The 22,836-nt window shown below is 55.1% G+C and overlaps 1 protein-coding gene across 5 annotated transcripts in view; it reads left to right on the top strand.

Annotated features, from left to right (window-relative positions):
* The window catches only part of LOC122367474 (forkhead box protein P1-like), a 58,632-nt gene that overhangs the window by 24,489 nt on the left and 11,307 nt on the right, over positions 1-22,836 (top strand). The window contains exons 3-4 of one of the 5 annotated variants that reach the window (XM_043340570.1): positions 4,500-4,575; positions 11,686-11,799. In XM_043340570.1, coding sequence (XP_043196505.1) covers positions 4,525-4,575; positions 11,686-11,799 — 165 coding nt within the window. In that variant the 5' untranslated portion in view covers positions 4,500-4,524. Of the gene's footprint in view, positions 1-4,499; positions 4,576-6,455; positions 6,615-8,714; positions 8,942-11,685; positions 11,800-18,237; positions 18,317-19,881; positions 20,080-22,836 lie in introns of those variants that run through there. The other 4 variants (XM_043340569.1, XM_043340571.1, XM_043340572.1 and 1 more) reach the window with 4 other exon arrangements.

Here is a 22,836-nt window from a genome sequence, read left to right on the forward strand (position 1 = left end):
GGATAAAGGACGAAGTCCAACGCCGCTAACCCCGCGACCGCCATCCCACAACGTGGCCGCAGACCGAACGGGCGTGAGGGCCGTAAGGGCCACCCCGCCATCCGGTAGGTGGCTGAGCAGCCGGGCGCAGCGGCGCCTGGGCGGCGGCCGCGCTGAGATGAAGTCCCAAACCGCCATGTCGCCATCACCGCCATCACCATTGCTGCAGCTGTTCCCAACCGCCTCAATCGCCGCCGTTTTGCCAGCAGTCGCGCCGCGGAATGGCAGAAGCTCCAGAGTAGCCTCCAGCGCCCCTCTCCGCACGTGTGCAGGTGCACTGCGGCCGCCGGGTCCGACGTCCAGGCAGAACATGATATTTCCATGCTGCTCCGACGGTGGGCTGGTCTTGTTTGGGCGTTCCTCCACTGTGACGTCGGTCACGCCTGCCCCGGCCAGGGCGCAGAGGCCGACGTGTCACCATCCGGTTGCAGTCCTCACTCCTCAGTCGGGTCGCAACGTGTACCTCTTCCGCAGCGTGGAGCGCGCTCCCGCTGGGCAGCGATACAGCCAAAAGTAGCATAGCATGCGGGCGGCCAGCGCTGCGCCGGACAGCGGACCCATGCCGGGGGTATGCCGGTCTCGGCCATTAGCGGGGTCGTCGGGGCCGAGGCTGTACATACAGCTGGTGACCGCGTGAGCCGCCAATCGAAGCTCACGGCTTATAAGCTCGACGCGGGCATCACACGCCGTCCCGATGGGAGCTCCACGACGCCGCCGCGAACTCCAGCGCGGCTCGCAGCGCGAAGACCAGTACGGACGGCCGGGGCAAACGGCGTGCGGGAGTCGCAGGCGACGTTCTGCGGACAGAAAGGGTTGGGCATAAGCTGGTCGGCAGGACACTCTTGAGCCGAGCCTTTGATGTAATTACAGATGATCCAGAAGCATGCACAAAAATTCATGACACACTATTCTCATTTATGTATTTGCTACATATGATATGATATACCAGCTCATGATCAGTGACGCATTCTGGGCAATATGTTCTAAAGTGAAGTAACTGAAGTTACAGCTTAAAAGCTTAGCCCCGATTTTAACAAATGTAGATAAAATTTAAACAATTTTAAAAAATGTATCGTGGAGAAAATGAAAAGTGTAGATTTGTAAAGCCGGGATATTTCAATTTCACGGATTAGGCACTTAAAGAAATATCTTCACCTTTCTTTGAGCCACCAGCCTTCACCCAAGTTTTACACGAATGTAGTGAAGCAGACAATGTGGCAACTCAAAATTGTGATGGTTTGAGATAATTATGACGGTAAAAGAAAAAGCAACACAAGGTTCCTTACCCTCGTTTTTTCACATGGGTTCAGATGAGGCTTCAACTGTTGCCGACCTGAGGAGCTATAGGGACTTGAGCTTTCCAAAACTCAATTTCTAAAGGCACTGAGCAGTGTTTGGCTTTCACACGAATGCGATAGTAAGTTATATGAAGTTGACAAAGCAAGCAAAGCAAAGCATGATGCCCCGCGCGCCCGCCCGCGACCACGCCCCGCGTCCGACTCCCGACCGCCGCGTGACCCGAGGCGCCCGGCGGTCACGTGACCTACCGGCCGGGACTGCAAACGGCCTTCACCACCATTCTTGTATGACGTCATATCCTACTGAGGTGCTGATTGGTCGGAATTAGATACCTGAAGGTAATTATCTGCCGTAGTTATTTTTTTTCATTGTTTTGCGTGTTTTCTTATATGAAATGTAATTAAAAAATTTGTCATATTTTAATCACCATTAAAACATAACTGAAGAGGTATAAAAGAGAACTCGATATATACTTTCCTTGTTTTTAAGAATTCCGGAATTAGATACCCGAGGGAGCAAAGAGGGAGCAAGTTGCCACGCTGATTTAATACCTCATAGTCGAAAGGTGGGCTACTAGAACAAAAAATTGCTGTGTTTGTAAATAAATAAGTGATTTGAGGGCAAAAAATGCCCGGATTTAAACTTCTAAAATTATTTTGAACATAAAATATTTCAGTTTGAGGGATGTTAAGGCCTCTAAGGGTAGGTACTTTTTAGGTATCAAATAAGTTCCTCTGCGAAAGTTCCGTCGTGAAAACGGCCATTGTCTATTTAAAACATCCCATTAATCATAAAACAAACTGTTTTAATAACCTCAGATGAGCAATGCAGTCAGATCAAATATCTTCCATCGAGCGCTGAGCATTACCGTGCCACGTGTTATCCCCTCTCCATCTCCCGACCTTCCAGGCATCGATCCCGGACCGTTCCGTGCGGCCCTTTGTTTCCGCCCGGGCGGTGTCGCCGCGTCGCGTCGCCGACGACTGCTGCAATGCTGCAGGGCGGCCGGTGCGCCCGTCGCCACCGTCGCGTCTCTCTGTCGCCGTCGTCGTCGTCGCCGGACATTAAACAGCGGCGCTCCGTGACCCGGTGGACATGGCTGGCGGGAGATGGCATGGTCGCCTTATGGATGCACTCAGACGAGCGCAGCGCTGCGCTAGAGACGGACGGCAGTCATGGTGATCTGTTTCGGCTCAACGCAGCGCCATGCGTGTAGACTTAGTTTATACGCAGATGTTTGTAAGTGGAATTTGACGTAAATGGCTCATGTGCGTCATCGCAGTTGCAATACAGAAAATGGTTGAGTGACTTCTTCTTCTTTGTGAGGGAGCTTGGCATCTTTGGATGCGATCATTCTACGAACAATTTAACTCGGGCATTTTAAAAGTGGACTAAACCGCCTGCGCTCGGCGGCCGTTTTGCGTCAGCCGTTTTGGTCGGACGGTGGTCGGCTGGCATACCTATATTCGGTCGTCGACCCTCCCGTTCTGTGGCGCACACGGCCTGCGCCATGGCCGGAGATTTATCGGCGCCGGGCATTGTGGCTGGCCGGCCGCGAATTTAGAGACGCCGCCCGCTCCGCGGCAGAGTAAATCTAAACACTACAGAGGACGGCACACAATGGCGCCGCCGAGGGCGCAGCTGGCCAAACGCGGGCGCCGCCGGGGCGTCCGGGGTGGGGGGGGGGCGCCCGGGGGACGGGAACTGTGTCAGAGCGCCACACGTGTTGCCCGCAGTCGGCCGAGCCACACGGTTTATTTGAGTTTAAAAAGTTCATAGAGTTGGCCGGTACGCGGCTGCGGTAATGCGCAGAAGACGGCGGAGGTGGTTGGAGATCGTTGAGAAGATGCTGTGATGGGTTCAGATAGTCCACGCTGTGTGATTTGGGCTGCGGCGCCGCTGGAACGCAGCCCGAGGGAATGGCCTTCAGCCACGCGTCCCGAGACGAGCGCGAGCTTCGTCTCTGTCCTAACGGTGCCGCCATCAAAAACAGATGCACGCCACTCATGTCTCTCGTTCTCTCTCTCTCTCTCTCTCCCCCCTCTCTCTCTCTCTCCCTCTCTCTCTCTCTCTCTCTCTCTCTCTCTCTCTCTCTCTCTCCCTCTCTCTCCTCTCTCTCTCTCTCTCTCCCGACGCCCACTGCGTGATCCGCCCCGCCCGGACAGCGCTGCGTCCTGCGACCTCCACGGCCCGGCGGCGCCCCATTTAACCCTCTCCTCTCCGGGGTCGACCAGGTGGCGGGCCGACCGGCATCCCGTCAGCACCGACGGGCGCGCCGGTCCGTTACGAAACACACGCCAGCCGGGACGACCCGCGGCGGCGAAGGGTTACTGCATGTGGTCACAGGCCCTGGACCGACAATAAAGCGCCACTTTCACGAGCGCGCCCGCTCGTCCGGCCGGCGTTATTTGCCGCCGACGGAGATGGGATAGGGCGAGGGACCAAGGCTGCTAAAGGGTTGGGCTGTTCTCCACCTGAACGGAAGCGGCGGTCGGCGAACGGTTCCCATGGTAACGGAGGCTCGGCCGGCTTGCGGTATATCATCTGGGAATGCAGGCCGTCCGCGCGCGGAGCTGCAACCCGATACTCACGGGATCATATCCCACACCGGGCGCCCGTGCCGCGTACAACATTGCAGGAAGTTGAAAATGTCACGCGTGTCTACCGCGCAGCGGCACAATGCTAGGACTGCACCGAAGTCGGCTTTCCAGTATCACACGACACGTTTTGGAAACCGTAAGCAGATAAGGACCCATCGTCCAATGACCTGCGATGATTTCTAACGATGTCCACACAGCGGACTGGTATCGTGACGTCATTGATGTCATTATGACGTCACATAGGCTCGTGCTGCCGCTCCGGCATCGCGTCTGACACCTTGCAGACCCGTATTGTGACGTCACAAACGGGATGTGTGACGTGTTGGGCGCTCCGGCGGTCGCTGCGCGTGGCTGTTCCGTTGACCTACACCGAGCTCGGGCGCGTGTTGTGTGTGGCAACACCCGATCGTGCAGACCGGAGGGATATCCACTGAAACCAGCTCAGTCTGCAGCAGTGGCCGGTCGGGGGAGGTCGGGAGCGGAGCGGTGTGGTGCGCAGTGCTGAGCGGAGTGTTGGTGTTGGTGATTGACACTCGAGTGACCTCGTCTGTCCTTCGACAGCTGGTCCTGGGATACCACACGGAGGATGAGCTCCGTCATCACATCAATCAACCGGCCTCCTTCGCATGAGCGGCAGGTGAGCACCCTGAGAGCGCGGCTCCTTTGAGGCCGGTGACGGTGTGCATTTCGCCTTTTTTTCGTCGAACGAGTTTCTTTTTTCATTTCGGTGATGGTCGGCGTGCATTCATTTAGCATCGAGTTGCCCATACCGTGTCTAATCAAACAATGTTTCGGGGATCAGACCAGGGGGAATTGTGATGCAACCCGCGGCGTTCGGAATTTTCCTGCTTTCTCTATTTATTTACTGTCATTTTAACAAGCATGGGGAAGGGTTTAATTATTTTAAGCGGGTCAGGGAGGGTGAGATCGGCAGTCGGGCGGCCAGGCATTCAGGGCGAGCCCAACCCTTCACCGGGTAAACGATCCGGAGAGAAAAATGGCGTCCTCTCTGGGGCGGGCGGCGGCTCGGCCCGGCGCCGGCGGCGATCCTGGCGCACGTGCTCTGTGCCGCTGTGCTGACGGTGCCGACGGCTCTGCCCCACCGGACGCAGCTCTGCCCAGAGCGCCTCTGCACTGAGGGCCCGCTCCGTTTTTGTTTACCCCTACCCAGCGGCGGCGAGGCGCCCGCGCCGGCATCGGGGGATTTTTTTTGTGCACTATTTAGAGGGAAGGGGTTGTTTTTTGTTGGCGGCTTTTTGTGAGCGGGCCGTTTTTTCTGTCGCGTCGGATCGTCGGCGTCCCCGCGGCCGGGAATGCGTGCATTCCTGGACTCGGCCGGGCGGCCGGGCGGAGCTTTCAGAGTGGTCGGGAGACACTGGGAACGCGGAGGTACGCTTACAAGTGGACAAAAACGGCCGACAACAGCGCGCGCCGACGGGCCCGACTCGCTATCAGGTTGTTTCCCACGCGCAGAATACTGACCGTAATCAAATCAGAGTGCAAGCAACCGTGCATCATAAATAATCGATGGCGCCGGGGGCTTGCGTGTCATGCGCCAACCGGGGCGGGACTTGCTGAATAATGGCTCCTCGTGTGCGTGTGCTTAGGCGAAATTGTTTTGTGTTTCGCATGGTTTGCAAGCGGCGAGCCCCTCTAATGGCCTCGGTGAATGATTTATTTGCCATTTCCTAGCAAACCTCCGCGTGAGAGTGCATTTGTAGAATGCGTTGCACCGGCGGTCCTAACGCACATTGCCTAATGGCTTTGTAATTTAGGCCTTGGTAATGCTATTATGCAGTGGTCGCCAACAACAAATAAAGCGTTGGCACCATGGTGGAGGCTGGAGCGAGGCTGCTGATCAGCTTCTTTGCACTGCCGTGGCTAATGCGGAAACGGTTGTGAAAATTATAAATCTGCTCGTAAAAGTTGAATAGACATCGCATATTTAATAAAAATTGGGAATGCCTTCAGCGGCCGAAGTTAGTATAAGATAATTTGTATGTATATTGATGTTTTCGTCGTCCTTTTGAAAGTGAGAACATCTAAAATACATGCACGCTACAATGTGCAAACAGACATCTATATGCTTTGAATTTAATGTGATCTGATGTCTGGTCCTTGTTATGAAATTGCACAAATTTAATGTGAAATGAACGTTGTTGCATTTTCGAACACGCACTGTTCTGTTTCCAAGGCAGCCGGCCCTCTTAATTAGTTATTAAAAGGATAAGCGAGTTTGATGAATATTGCATATGAAATCAAGCGTAGCTAAAACGCTCGCATGTTTTTGGTCATTTGCTGCACCGCGCCCGCCCACGAAGTCGAACCACTCGACCGCCGCTGCCCCTCGATCGGCCCCGGTACTCTCCACCCTGTCAGCCCTTTTCCCGCGGATCGGGACGTGCCCCCCCCCCTGTCCCCCCGCGTCCGGCGCGTTTTTTGCCGCGCGCCGCCCGGGGTGGGAGCGCCTAGCGCGCGGCACGGGCTGCTGGGAACGCGCGCGGCCCGGCCGGTAGGGCCCGGCTACCACCATCAGAGGGCCCGCCAGTCGCGAACGGGTTGGCGGCGCGTGAGGCGGCGCCCGGAGAGCCGACTTTGGGACGGACCATGGCGCAGGTGAACCAGGCGGCCGTGCTCTCCGTTATGCGGAGACTGATCGACTCGGCTAAACACACGGTGAGGAAGGGAGGAGGGGTGACCTGACCTGACCTGGCGGTGTCTCGGGGCCAGTTGTAAGGTTTCCAGCTGGAGTTGCAGTACCCACCTGTCCTGTGATTTTCACGTGGATCTCAAGTTTTCTTTCTGTAGTTTTATGCTCTCTAACTTTTGTGATCGTAGCGTCTTTTACTTCCGCAAAATGGCTCATGCCTTTTTACTAGCGGCTCGGCCATCGCGTTGCTAGGGCTCGACTGTGTACTGGTTCTTCCCCGTTTGTTCAGTTGTGTTTCCCCGTCGGCTGTCGGTTATGTAGAAGTGAGCGTTTAGCGACAGGCCCATCTGTTTGTTTAGGACTGTTGACTGTAGACTACGGACCGCTTACACGGCACACCGTCTGTTGAATAGAAGAGCGAGGAAGCTATGTTGCATGTGATACTTCCGCAATCCGCAGTAGCGGATTGCGTAGTTTGTTTGTTATTATTACTACAGTCAATATCAAGTCTGATATGCTTATTTGAAGACTTATGCAATGCCGTCTTGAATTAATCTAGTTTGGTAGTTTAATTTTGTTCCTTTTGTGCAATGAACAATTGAAGTGCATCAACTGTCGGTCGGGTTCGCTAGATGGCTTCAGTCCACCGTTTACGTAGATAAATGAACACACATCCAGCCTCATGTCAATTTAAACGTCAGTTTATCTCGCTTGTCCTATTTCTATACATTACAAGCTACGCAATACGCATACCGTTACATAAGCCAAACAGGCGATCGTAAGTTTTACCTTCATTTCTATCAAATCACCAGCCTGATATCCAAATGGCTGCATTTTAACTCGCCCGGAGGCAGTCATTTAGCATGACTTTAACGTCTATACACCATTTGTTGCAATTTTATCAGGTAAAGCGGGAACGAATTTCCGAGCGCAGACAATCTATCTGACTGCGCACGCATTCGTATTTGTGCGTGTTCGCTTAGCACTCGCCTGTCTCCATGCAAGCTTCACTGCTATCCCTTGACGGGCTGCATTCCGCGAAATGCGTGCGCGCTAGTTTCGTCATCCTGGCGCCAAAATCAGGAAACGATGTCGGCCGCGTCGAGTCGACGAGGGCGCGTTGCACAACGAGCGGGCGTCGGCCCGGCCGGCCGGCACGTGCCGTGGTTAGACACGTGTGCCGACTGGGGTCTCTGGCCGGCCGCCCGTCGGCCCGTCGCCGCCGCCCGTCGGCCCCGTCGTCTCGACGCACGCACTGCACGCACTCTGTGTGACGTCACAGAAACAGGCCAAGCTGGTGGTCCGCGAGGTTGTTGGAACAGCGGTCGATACAGGAGCGGTTGGTGGTTGCGGTGTGAAATTGTGGTTTGGTTTGGTCCGGCTGGCTCGGTTGGGTCCGATTGAGGTGGTGGAATTTGTGAGGTAAGCTAACCTCCGCTGTCCGGATTTGATCTGCCCGACCGCGCTGGACGCATCCCATCTGGTGAGCCTGTTTGTGACCCGAGCGGCCCTGCCTCATGCGGCACCCGCACCACACAACCCCTCCGCGCCCCCGCCCCTCCCGGCCCCTCCCCGGCGCCCCCTCTGCGTCCCGTTGTCCGCCCTCCCCCTGTCCCCTGCCCTCGCAGGTAGCCGTCCCCTCTCGGTCGTCCGTCTGGCCGTCCACCGTGGCCCGTTGTTTACCGGTCCGTCTGGGCGCCGGAATGTGCCTATTTCGGGTACAATTTGACAAACACGGCGCGGCGCGCACTGACCGCACGGCGCCACGAACGCCGCCGTTTAAACAGTGCGCCGTTATAGCCGCAGTTCCGGGTGTTGCTACGAGTGCTAATGTGTAGAATTGCGGTACGGCCACGTTAGATGCGGGACGAGGGAACCAAAAGTCCCGTTTGAACCGTTCGCTACTGGTTTTGGGTGTTTCGGGTCTGGGCCCTTCCCACACCATCGAGCCTGGTCCTTTTCACAACACAGGCAAGGGAGGGGAAGGGGGCCGCGGCGCCGGGGATCAGGGCAGGTCGAGGGTCGGGGAGGTGGGGGAGGGGGGCCGGGCCCGGGGCGAGCCCTCAGGGGCTATTTGTTTACCGTCTGGAGCGGGTCTCGGTCCCCTGATAGGCCGAGAGCCGTCCAGACGCGCTTCCGTCCACCGGGGGTCGGGCCGGCGCCGGGGAGGGCAGAAGTTTGGTGGTTGCGGTCTGAGAGGGACCAAGAGAGGAGCAGCAGAGTGGAGTAGAGAGTGGGAGAGTGGCGAAGGAGTGAGGAGCGGAAGCTAACTGAATTCTGCCGAACAGTGAGCAAGTTAGCCAGTGAGACGGAGAGGTCAGCGCTCCGTTGCGGCCGCTGTAAAACTATGCCAGTAAGTTTATCGACATTATATAAGCGCTCGCCGTATGCTGCAGCTGACGTCATTTACAGAAACGGCACAATTTATCAACACATGTTTCCTTGTTTACTGAGCATAGCATGACCATTGTTGTTCTTTCCTCTGCAGCATAAATGCCAAATTACAATCATTCTATCCTTGTTTGTGTGATTTAATCATTCGATACCAAATACCGCCTATCAATCTAGCCTTCCGTCAGTGCCTAATAATCCAATTAAATTCACTGTCGAGCAAAAAAATTCATACGGCGCAAGAAATGATTGATCAGAATTCGGGAGCCAAAAGATGCAATCACACTGCTCATTAACCTAAGCATATCGCAACTCACTGAATGTGACCATTGCGCCGTTTGCCTGCCTTCCTCCTTTCTAACTCCTCTGCCCGTCTTCCTGTGCGGGCTGACGGCGGCGGCGTCTCGAGTCTCACCCCTCCCGTCCGACCCGGGTGACGATGGGGTTACTATCCGCGTCCGTCCGGCTGGCCGGCCGCGGCGCCGCGTCCTCGGCCATTAGGCGGTATGCAGCTAACGGTCCCGGCCGACCCGCTGTTTGTGTTTGTGCGCGCGGCCGGTCCGGTCCGGTCCGGCGCGCCGGCGAAGGGTTATTTCGGGGGCGGAGTGGCGCCGGGGTCGGCCAGCCGGCCGGAGACGCCGTGACGTCATGGCCATCACCTGGCGACCAGGCGGCGGCACCGGCCCGCCGCGGCGCGGCGGCCTGAGAAAGGGTACGGGCTCGGCCCGCCGAGATGCCAAACCGTTTCCCGGTGCCGGTTTTTTGTTGGGTTGAGAAACGGCCGCCCGAATGACCGCTGGACGGGACTCTATGAGCGCCGCGTAACGGGCACATTAGTCGTGCACATGACAACTTCGTTCTTCCGGTGACAGAGGTTTCTCAGCGGTTTTTACGGCAGAATTTTAAGAAATGGATGACAGCCTACAGCTGTATGGATTTTCAAACGGCCAGAACAAAATAAGCACGTCTGCATTATTCCGTTGTCTCGAAGAAAAGTGTCGGCAGTCTTCCGGTCCTTCCAAGCCCGGTGACTCAGCCACAATGGCGATTAGCGTTTGGCTTTGTGGACAAACTGAGAAACACCCACTATCTGGCGGCCGCCGGCCGTAACAAAGACGGCTGGCTATTGAAAATCGCATCTCATTTATCGTGGTGTCTGAAAAATTCCGGCCCGTCAGAAAACGCGGCAATAATGGTTGTTTTATCTGGCTGTGACGCCCCGGCGAGCGTACGAGTATTTGCATCGCGCGCGCGATATGGCTCCTGGGTAATTAGACCCACGCTGCATGCAAATATCTGAGCAAACTTTAAAAATTTACATTTAATGGAAAGGAAGTGACGGCCATAATGGCCCTCCGGGCAGCTCAAAGGCGCGGCCAAAGTCGATTGTGCATTTCTGCTGCGCTTTGTTTAGATGGTTTAGCACTTTGATCCGCGTGACGACATTCTGGGATGAACAATTAATTTTGACGTCGCTATGGCAACGCGTTGGAAATCTGAAAGGCATGATTAAAAATATGGCCAAGAGGCAGCGGCGAAGGGTAAAAATGCTGACTGGTGGCAGCTATCTCCGCCATCGACCGCGACAAATTGGTCTGAAATCTCCAAACCCGCTCGCTAATGATGACGATGTGTTTAAGAGGCTGTGCTGCGTCTGATTTTTGGCGATAAAAAAGTTCCAGTTCCGAATTGCATTGGAAATCTGCTACCTACCGGCTGCACTCTGTGCAGAGCCTGTGCGCCCTTAATTTGTCGTTCAGTCGCACCAACTAAAATAATAAACTTACTATGCATCACTTTCATATCAGTATTTAACTCGTACCCCTCCCTGTGACCTGCTGCAGCGAGACTGGCGCAGTGGCGGCGTTTCTGACCCTTCATCACAGTCTCATGACAGCTGAGCTCACGCCTGGCTCCTCACGATGATGCGAGCTCGTTATTCTATTCGGCACATTTGCTAACGAGCTAAAAAGGGAAATTACTGCTCGCCGAGCGTCCGTCGTATTTCGGCACCGCTCCATTAAACCGGACACACACACACGGCGAACCGTGCATCCTCTCCCCTTGGAGACTTATCGTGAATCTTTAACCAATGCAAGCCGTGCTGAGCCGTCATTTGCATGCCGTTAATTTTTCATCGTCCTGGGCTCTGGCAAAGCCGGCCGAGTGGCATGTAATTAGTGCGTCGGCCGGCCGGCCCGGCTGATCAGCGGCACGGGTGCAGGGATTTGGGGCGGCACGGGCGTCTCGCGCGTGCTGCACCCCATCGCCGTCGACGGTGTTAGGAGCGCCGCGCCGCCGGCATCTCCCGGTAGATCACCGACGCTATGACGACGGCCAGCCGTATTTTTCGGCCTCATTTCCGCCACAGTGCGCCACGAGATGATTTCATCGGGGTTTTGAACGGCGCAGACCAGAGCGGGACCAGAGGTGTGCCACACGCCGGCCCATGTCGGGAGCAGTTTGGTTGGCGATTTATTTTCCTTATTTCATTTTGAAGCAGAGTTTTCTTACCGTGTTTAGGTAGATTTATTTCAGAGGAACAGTACATTTTAGTCACCATTCTCTGCCGCAAGTCTCACGGTCGTCGAAATACAATTATTTATTTATTTATTTCCGCAGTGTCACGTTTATCGTTAATCGTTTGGGCCTGGTGTCCATGACTGGTTCAACTGTATACCTGACTTCTGTCTTCTTGTTTCTCAGGACGAGGACCCAACCATGGCCGCTGATGACGCGGAGGAGTGCAGACAGCCTTCGGCCATCAACCTCAGCACTCCGCGGCGCACTCCGGAACACTCAGAGCACTCAGACAACAACGTGAGTACCGGCACTCTTCGAGAGTGCACCGCACTAGCGCTGCAAAGCTAATGACACTCGCACAATCCAGCTGAGTCATCTAACATGACGCCCATCTCTGGCGCGGTCGACGTTTTGTCTCCATTCGCCATGGTCTATCGCGTGCACGAGACTCGTTTAGCGCCGCATCACTCATGCATCGTGTTTTGTGCACAACATTGCGCGTGTGTACTTGCAGCGGCGCCGCGTGGTTCGGCATCAGCCATCAAACATTGATGCTGTTTTTGTCGGTTCGGTGATGGCGTCGCACTCGTGTCCGAATTATCGACAGCTAGTTACCGACCTGACCGCGCCGCTGATGCCGACAAACAATGCATTAGGCATATGTTTGTGTCGGACGATCCTGGCCGGTGCACACGCGGGAAGGGTAGCCCCGATCGACCGCCGGTCGCTGGGATCGAGCTCTGCAGACTGGCGGCGGGCTGATGCGGTTCAGGCGGACGCAGGTGGACATCAGACTTTGAGATTCGCCTCGAAATAGACTCTCGCTGGCGCATTGAGTCCGTCCGCCTGACGGGTGGATAAATAAAAGTCGGTCCAATCGGTGTTACCAAGTTGAAGCGGTTAAATTTCGTTGTTGACTGCGTCGGGCAACCTCATATCTGCAGCAAGCAGTCGCAAACGGTCATCGGTCGGCAACAGACACTGCGACCTTCGCGACTTTTTGTCGGTCGTTTTTACGGCATGGTCGTACGCTGTGCCAGCAAAAAGTGCACCAATGTCTCAATCGTCAGAGCTCGCCCTGTCCCCGAAAGGGTTCCGGTACTAGGGTGCAAAGAATGGTCTTCCGGCGACCTACTTAGTCATTCACAGAAACCGGGACACTTTGCCACCCCGCCGACTTTTTCTGCTCATTTCGCTGGACCGTATTGTCAGCCCCATCAAGCAGTTGCCCACGAGTAATTTACTAGTACTAACATCGGTTAGTCGTGAAACTGGTTTTCCAATATGTTACGCGTCCAGCTGCGCCACATTTGCGGCCGGTGCGCCACAAGGCAGGTCTGCAGAGCGGCCGGCGCGGCGGCCAGCGCGGAACACGTCAATACGGTCCTGTTTGCGTCGGCCGCTGCCTAAACAACCCGGCTGCAATGTAAACACGGTGTCGGCGAGCCGGCTGGAAATTCGGCGCGGCATTGTGGCCCGCCCGCTGGCTGACGGACGGGCAGGGTTCACCAGCTAGGCTGGGCTGTGCACCGTCCGCCCGCCATACAAACAGGCGCCTACGCCGGCCACTGCGCTGAGAGGGTTATGCCAGGGGTGTGAGACTTCCTGTGTGGTAGTCGGGTCAACTACGGGTAATAAGTGGAGACGCTATACTACCTGGTTGATTATCATCCAGGGAAGTTATTTTTAATTACTTTTAACGTGTTGTCCAGCGAATATTTAGGCGATATATCGTACCCATTCAGAGAACTGTTAGCTTAATAAATTTACGTCTCTAGCGATCAGCTAGCACGTCCTAAAATCGGCAATGACTCATGCGAACCACGACATTTGGGGAGCTAAGTCGTTCACAGAACCAGTCAAGGTTTAGCGCCGTCCCGTCTGGTCCTTGTCCTGGCTTTCCGTCGTAAGCGACGTAGGTTTCATTTCCACAATCTGACGGTCATCGTCGAGGCGACATAAAAATTTGCGTCAGTGTCGGTTGACGGCCGCGGCTTTGATTGCCGTAAAAGTCTGTCGCCGTTTGAGTCGACTCTCGGCACAGTTTATGGGATTAGCGCCGGGTTGGCCGCACCCGTGGGACAAGTTCGGACGCCGTCGAACACGTTGACTATCGCCGAGGACTTCTCAACTGTTTGGAGATCATACGAGCGACGGTCAGCGGTGGACGGTGCAGCAGATTTTAGGTGATGGGGTGGGAGGTCTCGGCGGAGGCGACTGCTGGAGTCGCGGGAATGTTTTCGGGCTCGTGGCATTAGTGACTTGATATGTCGCATTTCCTCGTCGGTTTAGCTTCAAGGCGTGATCGGGTGAATATATCATGCATGTAGATATATCCGTTTACACTATACATGAATGTGTACAAACATACATATATGCGGTCGGATGAAGTTTTTGGCATTTAGCATCATGATGACTTATTCATCCTAAAAGCTGTGCGGTATGTTTTTAAGTTATGCTGAATTTTCATTTTTCGCAGTATTTCCTCTTAATATTGCAGTGCGTTGCTTCATTGGTTTTGCATAATTTGATGAACTCCGCGGCGTTGTGGCCACTTATTGGCGCAGAGCAATCCCTTTATCTCTGCGTTTCAGCGAAGGCAACCGTCACAGTCTCCGCGATTCAAAGTCAGCGCGACGCCGGCGATGAATCGCTCTTTCTCATTGATAACCTCATTACTGAGTCCGAATCACTTGGCGGAATTTTTCCTAATCCCCGGGCGGCGCCGCCAATTCGACGGCATATGAAATCAATAGCTCCTTCTTTTATGAGCTGCGGCAGATTCGCCGCCACATCACAATCGGCACTAAGCTGCCGTGCTGCGCGGCCGCCAGCCGGCTAATTCTGAATAATTCACCGGCGGGTACCGCGTACCGCGCCGCGGACCCAGCATTTGCCATCTGACCCGATGGGAAATCAGTCGTGGGCTAGCGGCCAGCCGCCGACCGCCGCCCATGTTCGCCGGCACGTGAGCTGGCGTGAGCGCGCCAGCACTCCTCAAATAATGACGTCTCGCGCCGGACAGTCGATGAGTGCAATCGTGCCGTCGCCGGCGGCGCGGGGGTGTCATTCGGCCCGATGGCGGCGCGCCGCTGCGTCTTGACTTGTCATTACCGGCCGATCGGGCTGGTCAGCTTTATGATAGTCCCGGGAGCGGCCGGCTGATGGCGGCGGACGATGGGGCGGCATCAGCCGCATGGAGCTGCGGTGTCACCTGGGGGCCGTGCTCAGTCGCGCTCTTCCCTCCCACGCCGTGGCGCTGCGTCTGCTCCCCTGCCGCTGACTCGACCTTTGACATCCTCACCAGGCCCAACTTCTTGCAACCACCGCTGCTGGCTCGGTCTTTACCTGCATTCGAATGCAGACCGGTGCCATCCCCAGAGGAGGGTGGATTCCGTTCGGACATTGTTCGGTCGATGGTTTGCTCGCAATTGCAGCGTCAAGTAACAGACCCGATGGACAGGCTGTTCATGAGAATGAATTAACGAACTTTGACTGACCTATTGGCTATCACAAAACATAAAATCAATCTAAAGAATTTAGAATTAACTCTTTCGAAGATAATGAGCACGCTGTAGCTATAAACACTTTTCTCTTATATCTGCTTTTATGTTTTCTCACTTTTCCTTCTTTCCTGTCTGTCCCGCTGGCTTGCATTACTAGACACCATTTCTGGTCCCGAGCTAAGTGTTTCGGGGAGTTCTCAGCCGTTTACTGCCCACTCCGCAGCCTCGCCGTGGCATGTTGTTTGGAAACGTCCACTGGGATCATAATTTTATAGTTTACCGCTAACCCCTTCTCTCTCTCTCCATCCAGGAATAGTGCAGAACCTGCATCCTGTATGTTTACGGTCAAATTCTGCATGTTCACGTGATGGGCTGCCTGTTTTGGACGAGGATTGTTTAAATCGACATGAAAAGTACTTACTTCCTCTTTCTCTCTGCTGCCGTTGTCTAATTATATTTCTTATTTGTGCGGCAGCTTTCCATTCCTCGCAGCTCCTTGGTTCCTCCACCTACTTCCTTCAGACGCATTGGACGCAACTGTGTTCGCACGAGCAGCTCGACGCGCCGCCATTGGTCGGCGGTCGGCGCGGCGATTTCTCATTGGTCGAGAGGCGCGTCGCACGCGACAGTCGGCGACTGCCGAACAGGTATCGCCGACTGCACCGTCGTCAGTGACGGCCGGAGCCGGGATGGAGGCGATATCCTCGGCCGGTGGCTGGGTGAGTGGTCGACTGAATTCAGCAGACTCGGCCCATCTACCCTGTCCGCAGCCTGTGTCGTTTATTTTGTACTCCGTCTTGGTCTTTGTCCATTTCCATTTAGGTTATTAACTTGTCTCTTTTACTTCTTGCTTTATCATGTAGGCTGCACCTCCACACATTTGTATCGGGAAGTTTTCTTATGGTTCTTGAATCTCATATAGATTATTGATGTTGCCGTGCTTCAATAACATGCAAGATGCTTTGCTAGGATTGTTTATGTAGTTGTGATGCCTTTTTAATTTGTCTGGCAATCCAACTTTGACATGCTGTTACTAGGTCGTCATGTTTGTGCTCGCGGTAGAGCCATCTGTTTGCGCTACGGTCGTGCTTTGTAGGCATACTTTGCATGTCGATCATTTGATCAACAGATATTATCTTTAGTTCAAAGTTGATAAACAGCTTGATCAAGTATTGGGTCATGAAGGTGAATGAATATAGGTATGGCAAAAAACAAAATGAAGCTGATAGTGGCCAATCTCCACAAGCCGCTAACGCTTCGTGTCCAAACAATTAAAATGCAAGAAAAAATTAGTCTCTTTGTTTCCCGTCTTCTTTACCAGGGCTGCCATTGGAGGAGTCGGGAGCTTGTGTCGCAAGCGTTGGAGTTGTAACGTTTATTTTCCTTTCCTTTGCTCGTTTAAGCGTTTAATAAACTTAATGTTTTCAGTTGAAAATGAAGCTTTATCTGTTGCATGCATATTTGCATCACCCTGGGGGCATGCATTTCGTCGATACGTGAACTCAGTAACTCGTGGATATCCTCCAGGTGAAGAACTTGGCGTATTTGTCTTCCGTGAACTTCGCCATTCATAGACCGTTAGCCGCATTCACCTACCCATGAAACAAACTTGCAGCTGCGTCCGAACAAATCAACCACGCCATTTGATTTCCTCTACCCGGAGTTTGGGTTCATTCCGCGCCGCTTTGCGGGCAGCTCTGACGCGTCCGCTGTATAGCCGCGGGGCCCCCGCCCCCGCCCCCGCCCCCGGTGGTTATCTGCAGCCTCCTGGCCACTGCGTGACGTCAGACAGCCGTCGGCTCCCGCGGACCGTGATATAGGTTCGCCGTGCCGGACCGGGCAGGGCCGGGCCGAAATAGCTACCGGGCGTGCTGCGAGAGTCTGCCCGCTGCACGGCACAGGTCGCCGCGGGTCAGAGAGCGGTGCCCGGCATCTCTATTCCCGAGGCGCCGGAAACAGTGCCGCCGTTACGGGGACATGAGGCCGGCTCTGGGCGCAGAGGATGGTGGCCGAGGTGATAGCGGCCGTGAGCGGCGTCCAATGTGGCAGAGCTGGCGGCAGTGGGGAAGGCCTGTGCAATAGAGAAACAGCTAGGATACACAGAAGTAGAAGGGCTAAAACGAAGACTGACAGATATGCATTATAGCCAGAAATGCTGTCCATGCCGTTGATAATGTGGGAAGGAAGATGTGTGATAAGTGACAGAAAGGTAGGTATGTCGATTGTTCTCTCTTCACTCTGTGCTTTTCCGTTCATCGCCTCAACCCCTTTTCTCCCTGCCCTCTGCATTTTACCCGCTCTTTCTCCTATCTCGGCCCTGTCGGCCGCCTCAGCCGCCTCCGCGCTATCGCCACCTCTCCTCAGTTTATTCGACGGCGTCTGCATGACAAGGCATCGCCGGCGTATTTATCGACGCTGGAAATATTTGCCTGCAACATACGCAGAGTCGGTGTGGACGGGTAAACAGTGCACTAGTTTACCGGGCCGGTAAACTGCGGCACTGCGGCCCTTCGTCGGCGCCGCCGTCAGATCGGGTTACCGGCCAGACAACCCATGAACATATTGGACAACGACGCTGGGGTGCCGGGTTAGGACGCAATGGGAGAGATGGATCATAGGTGCTTCATTTGTAGACGGTTAATTGTGTCGTATAATTAAAATACGAAAGGGTTGCCCAGCGTGAAAATATTCTTTTCCGATTTTGCTTTTAAGGTGTTTGTTTTACTTTTGTCGGCTAGCTCACATTTTTTTAATATTCGAGGGACCTCACTTGCCTTTAGGATTCACATCATAACTGTTTCCTCATCCTAAATTTGGGCTGCCATCCTTATACGCCTCTCTTTATTTATGCTGTCGTTTCTGTGCGGTCAATGGTCCGCACCGTTACCACTGCGAGGGCTCCCCTACCGTTACCCGTTATCGGTGTTGTTGCCACAGCCGTTGCCGCTCCCCACCTTTGTTGTCCTTGCCGGCGCCGCCGCCGTTGCCGATTTCACTGCGTTGCGTCATCACTACACGCGAGAGCCAACTGCACAAACAGTTGGGACGGCAATCAAACTGCGTCTGGCATGGGGAGAGTGCCCCGGGCACCGGCGGCGCCGCGGTAAATATTTGCTGACGCCGGGGGGCGGTCACTGCGCCCCCTTACACGAGGGGAGCTAAAGGGAGTGAGCATGGGAGAAGCGCCCTGTCCCTGCATCGAGAGCCAGTCGGAACCGGGCAGGCCGCAGTGGGTGTTGCGCTGTGCCTTCGGGAGAGGAGAGTGTTAGTGAGAGAAATTCTGTCCCGTTATCGCGATTTCTTCTGGGGTAAGTCGCATTGTCTGGCATTTGTTTTCGACAGTAACTATATTTTACGTGTTCTTTGACATTTATTGTCTGGCGTGGTCCAGGATCTATATGGCGCAGATTTAAGCTTCATCAAAGAGCCTATAGAGCCTAAAGAGCCGAAGAGCCCCATGCCTATAGTTAACGTCCACTTCGAAGCTTGACCTCATCGGCAACAACATCCTCAATATTTTGTGCGTGTCTTGCATCTCCCCAACGGCGGCCATGCAGGCAGCGCACTGTCATTATTACAGCGGCGAGTCGGGAGAAACAACGAACGTCCTGCAGCGCGGCCCGAGATCTGGGCCTGGAACTGGAACCCGGAGAGCCAGCGCCCGTCATGCCCAATGTAATCGGCCCCAGTAATGGCCACGCGCGCCCCACTAAGCCCCTAAAACCGAGCCGGTCAGCATAAAGTATGGCCGCCATCCACCCCCCAGATGACCATATTACAGGTTTTATGTTCGATTCGCTGCTAGCGAATCGGCCCTCTTATTGAAATTGCCAAATGTGCATTGATGTACGCGATCGGGGCTCCTTCATGGCCCAACTGGAGGCGTATTACACTTCTTGAGTGTCATATTTTACACAAGCTGTGGTCACTAGTGTTATTGGCTCCGATTCGGAGGCTCGTATTTCCGACAATGCAATCCGTATGTCGATGAATTTGGCTTTGATCGCGGCGTAACACGACTGAAAGCCGATTCATTCAGCGCCAGTCTGTCCGTCTTTAGGACAGCCGGTGAGCAGGCCATGAATATTTAACAGGCAATAGTCACCCCGGTCGTCCGCCGTTATCCGGTAAGGGCGGCGTAACTTGTCATCTTCTGCGCTTGGCTAAAGCGTGTTTTAGGTTCATGGGTACGGTGCATGACTCGGTGTCGATCCTTTGATTGATTGCAGAGCGTTATATACGCGGTCGGGGTAGCTCAGGTGTTTGATTAGGTCATCGATTGATTCAATAGGTTAACGTCCGGTTCTTTGAAAGTGCTTTACTTTTTGACGTCGCTCTGATTGCATAAGTTGCAGTAGGTACATCGCCATCGCGCGTATGTACCTATAATGAAGAAAAAGTTATCCTCGTTTCTTTAACGACAAAACACCTACACAACTTAACAACATTTATGTGGTCGATATTTGCCAGTTCAGTGTTGTCCGCTGTCCTGCTTTTTATTGATTCAACTGAGGCCTGTTTGGCGGGTATATACAGCTGTCAGTATACCGGGACCGGGCCGGGCGGACTTTTGGTCCGGCTGCGTGCCCCGCTCGGCCGATTCCGGGTCATGGCGTCTGTGTCACCCCGGGCGGTGGCTCGACATTCGCACTCCATGCCGCATCGATCAAACGCACCGGCACACTGCACCGCGGCAGTGGCCCGTCCGTCGGCGCACACGGCGCTGCCCCGGTGCACTGTGCCGCCGCCACACGGCACAAGATAAACAAGTAAACAGCGCTCGGGCGCGCGCGAGCGGCGAGTGTAAACAAGGCTTTTTGTAAACAGTCGGCGTCGACCGACGGAGCCGGGCACGGCCAAAAACAGACCCCAGACAGAGCGCGGAGGTCGGGCCGCGCGGTGGTGCGTCCGATCGTCCAACAGCAGCGTTCGAGTGAGGATCGAGTTGTGGTGCCGAGTGCACCGCTTTGAGGACGGACAGGAGTTGGGAGGACTGTCGAGGAGAGGAGAGGACTAGCAGCGAGTTTCGCTGAGGAAGAGCGGCGGCAGCGAGTGGAGCGGAGTTTCGGCGGTGAGTGATTCAGTCCCCAGCGCTGAGCAGGTTTGAATTGCGCTCAGATGTGGGCATGAAGGTCGGCTGATCCGCTGAACTGGTCGCGCCACGGCTGAATCCTTGTGTCAGGCCCGGCGGTGGGCCGATAGCGGTGAGCTACGTCTCCAGCCGCTGACAGTTGCCCGCTATCACCGCTCGCAATCTAAAAATATGCCCTGTTTTGTCTGTTGTACGTCCAACCAAGGTCCTGCGCCGGCCGGGCTTATCTTTCCGCAATTTCGGTAATTAACGGTAAATCGTACACATGTAATTATCTCTTAACTGATTGCCAACTGTAGCATGCCGCTGTTGGACCGTTCGCTAGCCCTCCTGTCCCCCCCTCCTCCGTACCCCCCCCCCCCTGCAGGTGACTGGAAACGAACGCCGACATATTTCGCTTTGTACCGGGACATATGTGATTAATTGCACAGACATTGTTTCGCATTGACCCTGAATGCCTTTCACTTCAAAGTTATTATGAGCCGACTCGCATGCTTTGGCGGTCGCTTGTTGATAACATATTGATCAGTATCGCCTGCTGAGATATTTGCAAATTAAGCCCAAACGGTCTGATACTCTTGAGCGCTTTCAAGCACGCCTCTTGTCTTCAGCTTAGCCCTTGCTTTGATCAACTTAGCTCATCGCCGCACTTCACGTATCAAGAGAATTACCCAACAGACATTCAACAATCTCACATTCCGTTCATTGCACAAACAGAAACACACTTCAACTCACCGTCCAAACAACATCATTAACCTTGACCGCGTCTCTGACCGCACAACAACCCTACTGCAACATCAGCTGCAACCAGAACTAGGCGACCTCCCCTCCATTTGACCTCCACCCCCTCCCCTCTCGGGATCCAGTCCTGGGACCGTCCCAGCTGTCCTCCACGTCTGGCGCTGCGCCAAGCCCCTGCGCCAGGGCCCTGGCGCCTCGCCAGCCCCGTGCGTGCGGACGCCGCCCGGCCCGTGCACGGCTCTTGTTGACTTGGTTGCGCCTGTTGACGTGATCGGGTGCGTGTTGACGACGGGAGCCGCCGCCGCGGTCCGATCGTTCCCGAGCGATCAACACCGCCGCAGCGGCGCCCGCACACCGAGCGACCGCTGTCGAGGTGACAGTGTTGCAACAGGACGAATGATGCATCAAAGGGTGCCGTAGGCTAGGTGGGAATGTCTTGAAAAACTTTGTAAAAGAAATAACCGTCGTTTTGTTCACGGTCGCTGACAGCGATGCCGGTTATTCAAGACGGCCATTCTACGTTTTAGCCACAGCGCGCATAGCTGCATCCGGGAGAGTCATGTGCGTGGTGTCATCAAATCGTCATCAAAGCCCGCTGTGTGGGGAGGAGCCGTCAGTACACCCCGCTCTGCGCTCGGCCGGACGGTTGGCTGCTACATCGGCTCACCCCCGCCAGACAATGGATCGCGATCCGCCAGCGTAACGGTGACTTTTACGACGCCCGTTTAGACTCGGTGTGAATTTGTGAGCGGCGTGCTCGGGTCATCAGAGTCGGCCTTTGATGATGCCCTGCGGACAGCCTCATGAGCACCGTGCTGAGATCTCGTGGCCGACATGCACGGGTCTCGTCTCTTTTGGCTACGAGAATAGAAAGTTGCGAGCGTGTAGATACTGGAGTTTCTACTGACTACTCAATGCAAACGAGTTGCGTACCTCTTTACGAGTAGCTAGCTCTATATCGAATATCGATTCGTGGCTCAGTGCCGCGTTGTGGCGCACCACAGCAGTCGATCTGACCGCGGTTGCACAAGACTGTTTGTCGCGCGACGTTCGAGGCGGCTGGCGCTCACTGTTGTTGATGCAACGCCGCTCTGTTTTATTCTCGGCGCGGCGCGGTCTTGTTTGTCAAATGCCGGCGCCGCCGCCGCTGCACCGACTGAGTTGTTTGTTGGACTCCGCCCTCGCCGCGGATTGCAGAGAAAACATCCGCTCTCCGTCCGTCGTCATCAGTTTCTCCTCGCACCCACCCCGCCCCCGCACCGCGCAGCTCACGCGAACCGGCTGTTTACCCTCTCTTGCCAATGTCACGGCTGCCGCGCGTTCTCGTGACGACCTGCGTGACGTGACGCGCCCGTGCCGACTCCGTGGCTCCGTCCACTTCCGGTTCACGGCCGGACCTTGGTCCCCGATCGATCCCGGCGTGACTTGACGCTGTCCCTGATGTCATGAGGCGTCCGTCGCCGCCGCCTCGGGCGAGGTGTTTATTCAACGGCGATGGCGCGGCAAGGCACTCGACTTGCCCTCGACGCGTCCACCGCCCACGAAACAGACGTCAGGCGTGCGACGCTGGCGTGGATTTGATAGCGAGAAAAAGCTGGCGAGACAGTGAATCAGAGTCTCAATTCGACGTAAGGAGACAGTCAGTAACTCGTTTGGACACATTGTTTCAGGCTGATCGGTGCATGATATGTCATGTGGCGTATCGTAAAAATACTACGCCACGTCTTGCAACTCGAGGCGACGGTTCCAGCTCAGATTGTCTGGCCGGGCCGTGACGTGGCGTGTGACGTCATCCCGGTGACGTCATCGTTACTACGACCGGCGGCGGCGGCGGTACAATCAGGTCCGAGTGGCTGTGCCGGCCGGCAGTGCGGCAGGCCGCCTCGGCGGAACATGGTCGCTGTCTCATTGCAAATGCATGATGCACATGAGCCCTACTGCCGCACTGCCGGGCATTCCGGATGGCCTGCGACCTTGAGTCGACAAGACGGCGAT

Source organism: Amphibalanus amphitrite, unplaced genomic scaffold (assembly GCF_019059575.1).
Source record: "Amphibalanus amphitrite isolate SeventyFive unplaced genomic scaffold, NRLGWU_Aamphi_draft 000872F_arrow, whole genome shotgun sequence".
Lineage (NCBI taxonomy): Eukaryota > Metazoa > Arthropoda > Thecostraca > Balanomorpha > Balanidae > Amphibalanus > Amphibalanus amphitrite.